The sequence below is a fragment of the Portunus trituberculatus genome, chromosome 39 (genome assembly GCF_017591435.1).
Source record: "Portunus trituberculatus isolate SZX2019 chromosome 39, ASM1759143v1, whole genome shotgun sequence".
NCBI lineage: Eukaryota > Metazoa > Arthropoda > Malacostraca > Decapoda > Portunidae > Portunus > Portunus trituberculatus.
Window position 1 is genome coordinate 18,163,795 of NC_059293.1, and position 12,749 is coordinate 18,176,543.

The window sequence follows — 12,749 nt, forward strand, 5'->3', positions numbered from 1 at the left end:
GCATCCCACAACACACACACGCCATAGAATTACTGAACAAACCTTTTAGGCCATTTTCCTCCATCATTTCCAACAACCGAGCCTTCTTGCTCTTGATGCTCGAACACCTTTTTAGCGCTGAGTCTAACCACCAGTTTCTTATACCCATGAGCATCAGATACTTCTTCAGTTGGGCAAGTGGATCCTTAGGCAGATGAAAGAAATTACCACATATGAATACATTTTTTCCCCCCAGAAACTTATGGTATTGCAAATATCAACAATTAAGTTAAGGAGGATGAAAAATAAGAATAAGAAGAGGAGGAGGAAGAGAACGATGAGAAAGAAGAAGAGAGGAGAGGAGAGGAGAGAAGGAGGAGATGAAAGATAAGAAAGAAAAAAAGACAAGGAGAAGAACAAGAACAAGAAAAAAATATCCTAAAAAACAGAATATCATCATGAAAAGACTCAGAAAATTTCACTTGCATACTTCAAGACTTCTCCATTTCAAGATACTGCACAATAAGTCATGAAAAATTTAAGCCAAATTTCACTATACCTTCTCCTTGCTGGTCTTTGATGCCTGGGATGTTTTCTTCTTTCCTTTTTGAGACTTGCTACTGAGTTTACTTGAGGCACCTTCACTGTCGGAGTCGGGGGAAGAGTCAATGCCTGAACTAGTGCTTCCTTCCTTTTTGTTCTTGACTGATGTGGATTTGGACTTTGGTGAGACTACCTTCTGCTTTTTACCACCACCATCTTTCCCCGCTTTTTTCTTCAGGCTCTTGGTAACTTTTTCTCTTCCTGTGGTTTCGAGTCTATGTCTGAACTTGTATCACTGTCAGAATGTTTCCTTGGCTGAGAATGTGATGTCTTCTTTGCCGAGGGTTTACCTTTAATACTTGCCTTCTTCTTTGTGACGGTCTCTGAATCACTTTCCTCTGAATTATTCTTCTTTTTCACTGGAAGAGGTTGACTGTCATTGTCTGAATCACTTCCATTTGATTCTTCTTTTTTCTTTTTTTTGGTTTTTGTTGAAAGAGGTTTACTGTCACTGTCTGAGTCACTTTCACTTGCGTCTTTCCTTTTTTTAACAGGAGACTTTTTGGCTGAGAGAGGATTGGTGTCTTTACTGTCACTGTCTGAGTCACTTTTATCTGACTCTTCCTTTTTTTTTCCAGTTTTTGCTGAAAGGGGTTCATTGTCACTGTCTGAGTCACCGTCTGATTCTCTTATCTTCTTTTTAGTCTTTGTTGAAAGTGGTTTGCTGTCACTGTCAGGGTCACTTTCATCTGATACTTGTTTCTTCTTAACTGGAGATCTCTTTGCTAAAACAGGTTTGGTATCTTTGATGTTTGAGTCACTTTCATCTGGTATTTCTTTCTTTTTTTGAGTTTTTCTTGAAAGTGGTTTGCTGTCACTGTCAGAGTCACTTTCATTTGGCTCTTTTTTCTTTTTTTGAGTCATTGCTGAAAGGGGTTTACTGTCACTGTCAGAGTCACTTTCGTCTGATTCATTATTCTTTTTTTGTGTCTTTTTAGAAAGAGGTTTACTGTCACTGTCTGAGTCACTTTCATTTGATACTTGTTTCTTCTTAATTGGATATTTTTTTGGTGGATCAGGTTTGCTTACTTTACTGTCACTATTTAAGTCACTTTCATCTGATTCTTGTTTCTTCTTCTTAACTGCAGATCTTTTTGCTGAAAGAGGTTTGGTGTCTTTGATGTCGGAGTCATTTTCATCTGATTTATTGATCCTTTTTTGAGTATTTGTTGAAAGAAGTTTGCTGTCACTGTCTGAGTCACTTTTATCTGACTCTCTTTTCTTTTTTTGAGTCTTTGTTGAAAGAGGTTTGCTGTCACTGTCTGAGTCACTTTCATCTGACTCTTTTTTCTTTTTTTGAGTCATTGCTGAAAGAGGTTTACTGTCACTGTCTGAGTCACTTTCATCTGATTCTTGTTTCTTCTTTTTAACAAGAGATTTTTTGGTTGGGAGGAGTTTGCTGCTGATTTTGGAATCAGCCTTTTTAGCTCTGTGTTTTTTCCTTGCTAGGGGTTTGTCATCATCACTGGCAGAATCACTATCTTTCAATTTCTTACTCTCTTTATTCCTAGAGACTTTCTTCCTTTGGGGTTTAGGATTCCAGTCAGAATCCCCACTATTTGATTCCACTTTCTTACTTCCACTTGCTGTCTTTGCAAGTGGTTCATAATCACTGTCGGAATTCTCAGAACTGCTTTTCTTTGTCTTGTTTTTCTTATTGACATCAGAACCACTCACATCTGAATTTGTTTTCTTTTTTATCTGACTTACTTTCTTTACCAGAGGTTCATCATCACTATCAGAATTTTGAGGTATTTTTCTTTTCTTAACTTGAGTCTTTTTCTTTTGCTCTGGTTCAGAATCACTCTCTGAATCATTTTGTTCTACTTTCTTTTTCTTCCCCACTTGAGAAGCATTTCTCCTTTTCATTTTGTTTGTTGGCAATTCTAAATCATTGTCAGAATTACTTCCATTTTCTCTCTCTTTCTTTGTATCGTGAGTAGTTTTCTTCTGTGTGAATTCAGCATCACTGTCAGAGGTCAATTCTAAAGTATGCATTTTCCTTTTAGTAGGAGAAATATTAGTCTGAATATGTTTTTCTTCATCAGATTTCTTCAGATGTTCAATTTTGGGTTTCTTTCTTACTTCTGTATCACTTTCACTAGAGGAAAAAGATCGGTTTTTCATCTTCCTTTTTGTTAACTTTTTGTCTAATTCAGAATGACTGATTTCTGTATCTTCTTCTTCGTCACTAATTTCATCATCAAACTCCTCATTCAACATTTTATCAATGCATTCTGTTGTGACTGGTGCTGCTCTAATTTTCCCTGACTGCTTTATATCCGTTTTTTTCTTTTGCTCCCACGTACACAAGTCTTCACTCACTTCATTTGACGTAGTTTTTTCAGCTGGTTTAGAGTCTTCAATGTTTTCTTTACCATTAATGATATCTTCCGCTTTGTAATCAGCAATACCACTGTCAAGTTTATTTTCACACTTTTTCTGTTTGATGTTTTCTTTTACTTTGTTAACTGATATCTGGAACAACAACAATATATTAATTGTCATACCAGCACACACTTTTATGATGGCTTGCTAGTAGTATAATTCTGCACAAGTCTGAATATAAAGATGATACAGAATGAAAAATTAAGTTTGATCTTTCACATTCCCTCGCTATCTCCTAGCACTATTTTCTCGTCAACTGCTCTTCTGGTCTTCCTAAATACATACCTTCCCTCCTCTAACAGTCTTGCTGCAAAAGACTTTCTTCTTTCTCTCACTATTCTGTCCATTTCTCTACTACAGGTTGAACCTCCCAAATCCGGCAACCACCGGACCTTAGACTTGCCGGACCATGGAAAATTCCGAACTATAGGTGGTCCCCAAAACACCCTCTATATACTTACCCAATGCTGTACTGTTGGCATAGGGTCTGGACTGAAACACCTTTATCTAGCCTCCTCAATAGGTCCACTTTCTGTTGCACAGATATTGTCATATGTTTGCGCTTTTTCTTTGGTTTGCACACAACACTATCACTTCCTGGTCGCTTGAAAGCCATCTTTAGGGGCAAATATTACAGAAAATTTTTTATGCACCTGGGGGCAGGGGGGGTGCTTGCAATGAGCGGCAGCGTGATACTGATCCAAATTTGACCCAGAATGCCAAGGCTCCAAAATACAGTACAGCGCTGCTATGTCCTAGCGGCAGTCCGGCAAATTACTCCGGCCAATTAAAAAATTCCGGCAAACAAAAATTTTGACGGATTACAGGTGTTGCCGGATGAAAGAATACTGGATTAAGGAGGTTCAACCTGTACAAGATTTCTCAATCATTCATCCCTTTCTCTGGTTAACTCTGGAACTCCTTGCCTGCTTCCTATGACTTGAATTCTTTCCAGAAAGAAGTTTCAAGACACTTAACCTCTGCTTTTGATTAGCTCTTCTAACTATATGGGGGATTGGCACTTTAGTGGGCTATTTTCTAATATGGTACCTGTTCTTGTTGCCTTTGGCAAGTGTTCCTGTTATATAAAAAGAATAACTATGTGATACTGACCAATGCGTAATTGATGTGTCACAGCGGGAAGCAGGCACATCTGATTCATTATACATTTCAATATAGTATATTTCCAATATATGTGTTAGCAGAAATGCATGCATTTTAAATTTTGCATTTCACTCATCGTAAACTGAAGGTCATGTCATTGAATTTTTGCATTTATACAAAAGTCAATAATTTACTCTGCTAAGTAATGCAGTTTTTTACCTGCATCAAAGGACTGTGGCTGGAAAGAAATCTTCTTGATGATGTGAACTGAGTCCGAAAGCTCATCTCTAGCAGCACACTAAGGCTTCCTGTCTTGATTTCTGGCCTTCTTGACTGATCTTGCTAGAAGTATAAATTAAAGGTAATTTACAGAACCTTTTCTTGCTGATGATATAAATATATCAGTAGTGGTTCTAGCAAGAAGAGAAAATACTGTGTGCCTGTATTCTACATTTATTTCAACTATATAATATTTTTGTCCTGCAAATTGAATCAGGTAAGAATCTTCATATCTACCTATTCTTTTTTTTTTTTTTTTTTTTTTATGTTGGAGTCATCAGTATGTAGAACAATCTTTCTGTGTGTTGTAACAAGTTTCTACCTCATTACATATGAATATAGGTAAGACAAACTAGAGGATGATAGAGAAGAGGCACCCTTACGAGTTACATGGATCCCTAGCCTCTCTACCATCACTAAGGTAAGCAATGTCACAGTAACCACCTATTCTTATACTCAATAAAGGAAGCAGATAAACATATCAACCACATGCAAAGATATATATCAAGAAGTCCTGCAGCCCTATTGCCAGGGGTGGATTTAAGAATTTGAGGGCCCTAGGCAAAGGTAGGCATGGAAGTTCCTCTGCACCTTTTATTCTAGGGATCCACTGATTGTGAAATTCTGGGCCAATACTAATGTTAAAATTAACTATTTGGCTGATAGCCGATATTTGTTTTTAATAGTGGGTACTGAAGGGAGGGCGCCGATTTCTTTATACATCCATAGGGGCCCTGAGCTACATTTAATAGGATAATCATACTGCTGGCATTAAGCAAATGGATTTTAATAAAACATAAATAATGTGTGCAAATAATAAAACCTCTACTAACCATAAGTGCATGAGGAGTTTCATGGGATCCCCAGAAATTCGGGGCCCTAGGCAACTGCCTAGTGTTACCTAATGGTAAGTCATGCCATTGCCTATTACAATAAGTTTGTGGTTGTGTGCAAATAGCATCCTTTATGTATATACTCGCCTCACAATGCGAAGCATCATGAGAATCTCTTCACCTCACTAGTAAGGCATAATGGAGTACTTTTAAGGTGTTTTGTTAGGTTAATGCCCTAGCACTGGGGGAAGGGGTGGTGATGTTGCCTCTGTCCAAGATAAGTTAGGTTGAAAAATTCGTAATACTGTGACATTCCCGTTGACTTTTCAACATCCACATATATTTTGCTGACATTCTCGTCCCTCACCCAAAATTCCCGATTCCCACATACTCCCAAGTTTGTTTGCGGGGTGGGGGAACACAGCGTATTACAAAATAATAACGAAATTTTCAACAGCCTACCCTCGTACTTAAGAGACATCTGCATGTACTGTATAAGTATTCAAGTGTCTAGATAACAACCTGTGGGGGAAATTGTAGACACACCTCCCCTGCCTTCATACCGGATATGGCCCCAATATAATAAGCTGGAGCATCTCACGGTATTTAACGGAGGATGCAACAGCAGTTCTTGTTACTGAGGCCGACCAGCCAAAATTGTCACAAGGTGTCATATGTAGGGTCTGCAGGCTAAATACAAACATACTTAGGCTCCATAGTACATACCTTAATAACTCTTCCTTGTTGCTTTCCTTTCGCTCTGCCATGTACTATAAATTACCTGTCCTTCAGTGTCGTGGTGTCAGAAGGGTTGTTAGTGCCGTGATAGGATGGTTTTCAGGCTATGGACGTTTGTTTACCTTTCATACCGAGAATTTCCCGCCACAGGAGCAAGCACGGTTCACATCAGCAGCGTTTGCTGCGTTTCCCGCGTTTAATCCCAGAAAGCTGCCCAGCCCCCAGGGAGAGGCAAAGGTTTCCAGGATAGGACCAGAAATAATGGGTTGAAGGGTGAGAAATTTAGGTTTAGGAAAGAAATGGGAAGGAACTGGTTATCTAATAGAGTGGTTGATGAAAGGAATGGGTTCAGTTATCATATTGTTAGTGCCGAGCCAATAGTTAAAAAGATTAAGTAGAAAAAAAATACGGGACATGATAAATATAATCAAATAGCTCTATTCATATAGGGAGTGCTACATGTAGGCCTAGCGGCCACCTACAGCTTTCCTAATTTTTTTTTTTATGGTCTTGTTAGAGAGAAAGAAAAATAATAATCTTTTATAATAGTGATCACTTAATTAAACTAAATAAAAAAATCCAATATAATGACAACAAATACGAAACTTTGACTCGATATATGTGACGAATGGGATAAGAATAATTAATGCAAACTAAGGAAGTAGAAAGATTATTACCTAAAAAGAAAAAAATTGCAATAAATAATAAAACAGCTGGGGCGGCGGGGCCTTGTTTACAACCATGACGAGAGTGCGCGGCGAGTAGCTACAGATTTCCTTAAATTACCCCGAAGCTTCAATTATAAAACACAGGTGCCTTCTACATATTAAAAAAAAAAGAATCCAGGAAAGCTTCATGGATTCAGGTGCTGCTTGCCTCCATCAATGCTGAGGAGGAGGAGAGGAACAAGGAGAAACAAGTTAATGACCTGACAGTTCTTCCGTTTCATAGACTTACCAGGTACTTTTGTGTTTATTCCTTAGTGATTATTGGGGAGAATATGACAAATTAATAGTTGTACAGTGTTGGATTAGGCGTATATTTTTCTCATATTACCCATTGTCACTCATTGCTCTGTGCTGATAAGGAGTTCGTAGTCATGGCAGATGCTTTATTTAATTTATTCCTTACTGAATATTGAGAGTATGATGTACGAAGTGAATTATAGTCAAGTAATCGAATATTTATTTATCATGGAAATTAATTTAGTTTACTAATGTCCAGACACTTTATTTTTCATCAAAATGCCCTTTTATATCATGATCTGTCCAATGAAAGGGTTATGATAAGCAGTGAAATTAATGGTAATAATTTATAATACGTCTGTTTTCCGCAATGTAATCTATCAAATGTGCATGTACAGGGGGTTTCATTACATAATATGTAGGTAAAATCATTATGTGTAATGTTTCTTAAATTATTTTCACCATTACAGGTCTTGCAAGCCAGAGTGGAGGAACGTTACTTCTCTTTTAGGATGTGAGAATGTTACAAGTTTGATGCTGCATGTGTAGGGTGTATTCAGGCAGTTTATATGTATCAGATACAGTGACCCAGCAAGAGTAATAATGGTGTTGGAGTAGCATCCACTCAAGAGTGTCAGTTATTGTTAAAAAGCAAAATCTTAAGCTCTGTCCATAATGAGTGACTGGCGTCCAGTTTCCCGAGATGACTATGATCCACTGAAGGCTGGCAGCATAGATGGCACTGACACAGAGCCTCATGACCATGCTGTGTGGCGTGCCATGAATGCTCACTATGTTCCACCAGATGTGGACACAAAGCCCAGTCACACACTTTTTGTTGGACGGCTTCCACACAGTGTTGATGAAGAGCAACTACATCACAAATTCTCTGCATTTGGTGTTGTTGAAAAGATCTGCCTTATAAGAGACATCGTGACTGGTTACAGCAAAGGCTACTGCTTTGTTGAATACCGCAAGGAGAGGGATGCTGAGTATGCTATGAGAGAGTCCACTGGGCTCCTGATTAATGGCTGTCCAGTGCTTGTTGACTGGGAAGCTGGTCATCGCTTAAGGGATGGGTCCCTAGGAGGTTAGGGGGTGGATGGGGAGGTCGAAAGGAAGCTGGACAACTCCGATTTGGCTGCCGTGATCGTCCTTGGAAGAAGCCTATTGTGATTCATCCTCGGAGGCTCTCAGAAAAGCCATATGGCAAGGATGTAGGGACGTCAAGAAGCTATGACAGGCAAGACAGGCATGGATCAAGTGAAGACAGGCATAGGAATGACTTTAGGAACAAGGACAAGAAATGGAGAAGGGAAGATAGAAGGGACAGACATACATACAGTACCTCTTCCCATAAGAGAACGTACAAAAGTGCAACAACTTGAAAATTGTGATGTGTTGCTGTTATGATGTGAACAAGTATTACAGACAAACAATAGACTTTATGGCAGCTTACATTGTATTCACATGTAGTGCATTTTCACAACTGCATAGTTTATTAAGATGTACAATCTATGTGTAAGGTTTCTAGGAGTAGTTGAAAGGATAACCAGTCAGTGATAAGAAAAAAATAATATTGTTAATGAATTATCAGTATGGTACAATGTGTGAAGGTGTTGCTTATAATGCTGTATTTTTGTGTACACTGTAAAGAAGAATAAGCCTATTTTTTCAGTCACCTTGTCAACCATCACTAGATATGATTAGTAAACTTGTTAGAAATCCAAATTGATGATCAGGTACTGGACTTTTTACTGGAGGAAAAATTAAGAGTTAGGGAAGTTGTATTTATATGCCTAGAAATATAGCATTTGTCTGTCATATATGTCTTGTTCCTCAAACCACAAAACAAATATTGTATGTAGAGGGAACATGAATCACTATCACTTCTTATTCAACAGTATATATGAAGCTGATTTGGAAATAACTCAAACATACATGTGTGTATATATATATATATATATATATATATATATATATATATATATATATATATATATATATATATATATATATATATATATATATATATATATATATATATTTACAGATAAGCAGTAAAGTGGAGACTATCTAGTCACTTTCCACACTGAAGCTTTTAGCCTCTTAGCAGAAAACTGGTAGCTTGCAAATGTAAGTTGAGGAACTTTTGACATGACCAGAATAGTATCAAGAAATGTTCCCTGTATGATGAAAGCAGGTTGCTCTTACCCCATCATAAGGTTGCTAAGTATACAGTGCACAATAGAGAACTAACACTGAAGAAAAAATAACATCCCAACATGTAGTTTGAGGACAGTCAAGGCCAATACAAAGTCATCCAGACCTTTGTAATGAGCATCTTGGCTTGATTAATAATGTGTTGAACTTGCATTTACCTCAAGGCTTCAGTCCCTGGTGACTGTCTGACTTGCTTATAGGTGACACTCCAAAGCAGAACATGAAACGTAGTATAACAAAGTAAGATTTCTTATCATAAGATAATATACTGTGTGACATTCCAAAGTATGTAGTAAATTTCTTTACAGGATGTTGGACACAAGCAGTGTAGTAAGTGAGGGTCAGAACAAGTCTGTAGTGAAATGTCCTCACTGTGACTCTCAAATCCTGTCACCTCAGTCTGCCACCCTCTTGAGTCAGGCCCACCCTCTACCTGCCCCCACCCAGCCGAAGGAGCAGCAGTCTCTCATCACTGAGGATGTGAGGATCATTCCATTTTATATGATAGGGTGATGCTATCAGTATACACAAAAATTCTTCATTATGAGATAAAACAAGCAAGCTGCAAGAAAGCCATTGTAAGCATAAGATGTCAATATTTTTCAGTTACTTTGTTTATGTTTTAAATTACCACACTAATACAAGAAGCTATGAAAGCAATAGAAAGACTGATCTCCATCCCTCCAACAGCTGGGCGAGTGGTGGGTGGTGGATGACATGTTCACCTTTGACAACATTGGCTTCTCACACACTGTTGGCACCACAAAGTACTTAGTGTGTGCTGACTGTGAGCGAGGACCTCTTGGCTGGCACGATAACACCTCCAAGAAGAGCTATGTGGCACTGGCCCGAGTCAAACATGTTTAGTATTTTAATTGTCGTCTCGAAACACCACCATCACTACCATCACTGTCGCTGTTGCCACCACCAATAACACGACTGTCACTAGTTTTCACTTGGTTGTGTCAATGTTAAGTAGTTGTGGTTTGTATTCCTCAACGTTCCCTCATACAAAGATGCTCAGCCAAAAAATGCATGCAGAAGTTCCTTTTGTTGAGCCTTGACACATTTTTCTTTCAATGAAAATATGGTAAGTTGAAAGAGCACTGCACGATTACTAATAATAGAAAATGGCAATAAATCTACTTAGATGATTTTTTTACGTGTTTAACTGTTTGTTGTCAACTGATGTCAAAATAAGTCATCTAGAAAGAAAGACATTTGCATGACAATTCTGCTGACAAGGGTGAAATAATTTAGCTGCTGGGACATAAATAAGAGGAAATCTAGTTAATGTAAGAAGCCATTAACATACTATGCTTATCTGGCACCATTTGGGAAGGTTAGAAGGTGTATTTTCTTGGGATATGCTTTGATTCTCTCCTGCTAATGAATAACGAATGGTCTTGTGATTATGTGCGTGCAGCTTTCCAGTAAGGGATAAAGCAGACATGCCTACAAACATGTAGGCACTCCTGCACTGAGGGTTTGGTTGGAGGTGCATATATAAACATTCCCTCCATCGTACTCATGCATACCCACTCACTCACCCATGTAAGAGCATTTTGCAATAAAAAAAATTATCATATTTTGAATTTAGTTTGCCTGTACATATGTAAACGAAAAAATCTCTCTCTCTCTCTCTCTCTCTCTCTCTCTCTCTCTCTCTCTCTCTCTCTCTCTCTCTCTCTCTCTCTCTCTCATTCAAACCTTGCAGACCACACACAATCTGGCCCTCATCAATAATGATTTGTCCTGTCAATGAAGCTCACCCACAAGTAATGCTCAAAATCATAGCATAACATGTAACATTACACATCTTGGGTGGAAGCTCATAGCCATGGTCAGAAATGGAGCAACTTTCTGTCCTTGTTTTAACTGTGTTTTGTGTTTTCTCCTAATGTCATCTGATCACTTAATCTTATTAAACACAAACATTTGTTCTAAACTCTTAACACATCATAGCAGTTTAGATTAAGGATAAGATGAACTTCCTTTCTCCATATTGTTAAACACTGATGGAAGGGATAAACTATTTTTTAAATTCTGCATTGAGTTTCTTGCTAACTCCCCTGACCACTTCACATCTTACAAAACCTAAGCATTGGTACATTTTCAGCACATTAGAGGAATTCATGTTGAGGTAGAACACTAAATACAATGAAAGTGAATATGATACATTACTTAATAAACTGACTGTGACTGTAGCTATCACTCAGAAAGAACTGATAAAGAAACAACCACTTGGGAAGGGAAAGCCAGTATTTGCCTGCCACTCATTGCAGCATCACTGCCCCTCATCCTCCCCTAACCTTGACTCTCCCATCCCGGTGTCTCTGTGATGGACAAATTATAAGGAAAGTGGAGTCTGTAAACCTACACGATAAGGGAGGTCTCTCTCTCTCTCTCTCTCTCTCTGAACATAGAAGAACGATTTTTATTACGCTATTCTATCTATATAATTATGATCTACATAATTATAGCATTTCGATTCGTCTTTCATTCAGTGGTACGTGGTAATAATATGAAGGGCACTTTCGTTTCTTTTCCGGTACTCGAGCGTCACAATCTCCATTACCTCTAATACCACACTAGTTCTTGATTCCGTGATTATAGACAGAATGACCGTCTGACCGCGGCCTCATTCCTGCTGGTATCCAAACTTAGCACGCAACACCGACTTTTGTTCTATTTAAAGTCTACATTGAAACGTCTCGGGCTCTCATAAGGTCTTCAAAGGCCGTAGAGATGGTAAATCACGTTTTGATTTTTTTTTTTTTTTTTATTATTTCCTGATTGATGTATAATTGTCGTTAAACATCACACGATCACAAAAGCGTCCTTGAAAGCGCCAATAATCTCCCCTATATTCTACGGAGATCTACTGAAAACCTAACGTTCTTGTGGAGAGGCTTTGCATGCCTCTGGGCTGTGTGTAGTGTGGTAAACTGACTACTGGCACTAAATGTAGGAACGTTTATAGAATTCTTAGGTAGGATCTACGTGCATACATTCATAATTTGATAAGGATTCTATATCAGCAAAGAGAAAAACGACATTGAGAATCCGACTTAAAGTGATCTTCGGAAATTATAGTCTGCTGAGAGAACAAAGTCTTTAAAAAATATGTATGAAGCAAACATTCCTTCACGCATGATAATAGTGTGTATACGAAAACCTTTGCTATTCTCCTCATGTGGCTCATTACCAGTGACCGTATATGTCCCCAGAGCTTCCCATTAATCCTAACTTGACATCCCATGATGCATGAGTGCTCAGCTACGCTCCCGTCCTTACTCATAAGCTGTTTTCAAGGTCCCTATTGTTCATGTAGTATGTAGACTGTAGCCATGTGTGTCTAGCTCCTTGTTCTGCCACAGCTTACAAATTACTGGGATAGAGGTGATATCATAAAGGAATGCAGAGGAATACAGGCAGCAGCAGGTCCTTGTTAAGATGCTTTGTTATAATTATTATTAGCATTTTGGAATGGATAGCATAGTGGAGGACTCCTCTCCATACACTGCCATATCCCTCCAACCGAAATAAAACAGGCGTGAGGTAGGAGTCAGTGATTATTCGGTACATAAACAAGCCAAGGAGAAAGAGAGCGACGACGATGAAAACGAAAAAAAAA

General features: G+C 38.4%; 4 protein-coding genes across 9 annotated transcripts in view; 2 read left to right on the forward strand and 2 right to left on the reverse strand.

The window, feature by feature from the left end:
- Positions 1 to 738, reverse strand: part of LOC123515755 (HIRA-interacting protein 3-like) — a 2,006-nt gene extending 1,268 nt beyond the window's left edge. The window contains exons 1-3 of the mRNA XM_045274611.1: positions 716 to 738; positions 539 to 623; positions 43 to 184 (exon numbers count right to left, since the gene is read on the reverse strand). Of these exons, the coding sequence (XP_045130546.1) occupies positions 43 to 184; positions 539 to 623; positions 716 to 738 (250 nt within the window). The remainder of the gene's footprint in view (positions 1 to 42; positions 185 to 538; positions 624 to 715) is intronic.
- Positions 584 to 6,307, reverse strand: LOC123515484 (nucleolin 2-like). 5 transcript variants are annotated; one of them, XM_045274087.1, is made up of 3 exons: positions 6,047 to 6,287; positions 4,294 to 4,416; positions 584 to 3,060 (listed from the first exon to the last, which is right to left on the reverse strand). In XM_045274087.1, the coding sequence occupies exons 2-3, from the start codon at positions 4,357 to 4,359 to the stop codon at positions 757 to 759; spliced, it is 2,370 nt and encodes a 789-aa protein (XP_045130022.1). In that variant the 5' UTR covers positions 4,360 to 4,416; positions 6,047 to 6,287; the 3' UTR covers positions 584 to 756. The 5 variants fall into 5 exon arrangements, with proteins under 5 accessions (XP_045130022.1, XP_045130021.1, XP_045130020.1 ...); XM_045274086.1 differs by having other exon boundaries at positions 5,968 to 6,287; XM_045274085.1 differs by having other exon boundaries at positions 5,913 to 6,286.
- A 329-nt stretch (positions 6,308 to 6,636) lies between these two features.
- On the forward strand, positions 6,637 to 10,700 carry LOC123515487 (guanine nucleotide exchange factor MSS4 homolog). Of its 2 annotated transcripts, XM_045274091.1 has the most exons (4): positions 6,637 to 6,884; positions 7,360 to 7,403; positions 9,421 to 9,592; positions 9,803 to 10,700. In XM_045274091.1, coding segments are annotated over exons 2-4 (351 nt in total). In that variant the 5' UTR covers positions 6,637 to 6,884; positions 7,360 to 7,401; the 3' UTR covers positions 9,980 to 10,700. The 2 variants fall into 2 exon arrangements, with proteins under 2 accessions (XP_045130026.1, XP_045130027.1); XM_045274092.1 differs by lacking the exon at positions 7,360 to 7,403 and having other exon boundaries at positions 6,640 to 6,884.
- On the forward strand, positions 7,410 to 8,713 carry LOC123515486 (U11/U12 small nuclear ribonucleoprotein 35 kDa protein-like). The gene is given in 2 exon segments (XM_045274090.1): positions 7,410 to 7,955; positions 7,958 to 8,713. Coding segments are annotated over 2 exon segments (711 nt in total). The 5' UTR covers positions 7,410 to 7,564; the 3' UTR covers positions 8,278 to 8,713.
- Positions 10,701 to 12,749: the final 2,049 nt, after the last annotated feature.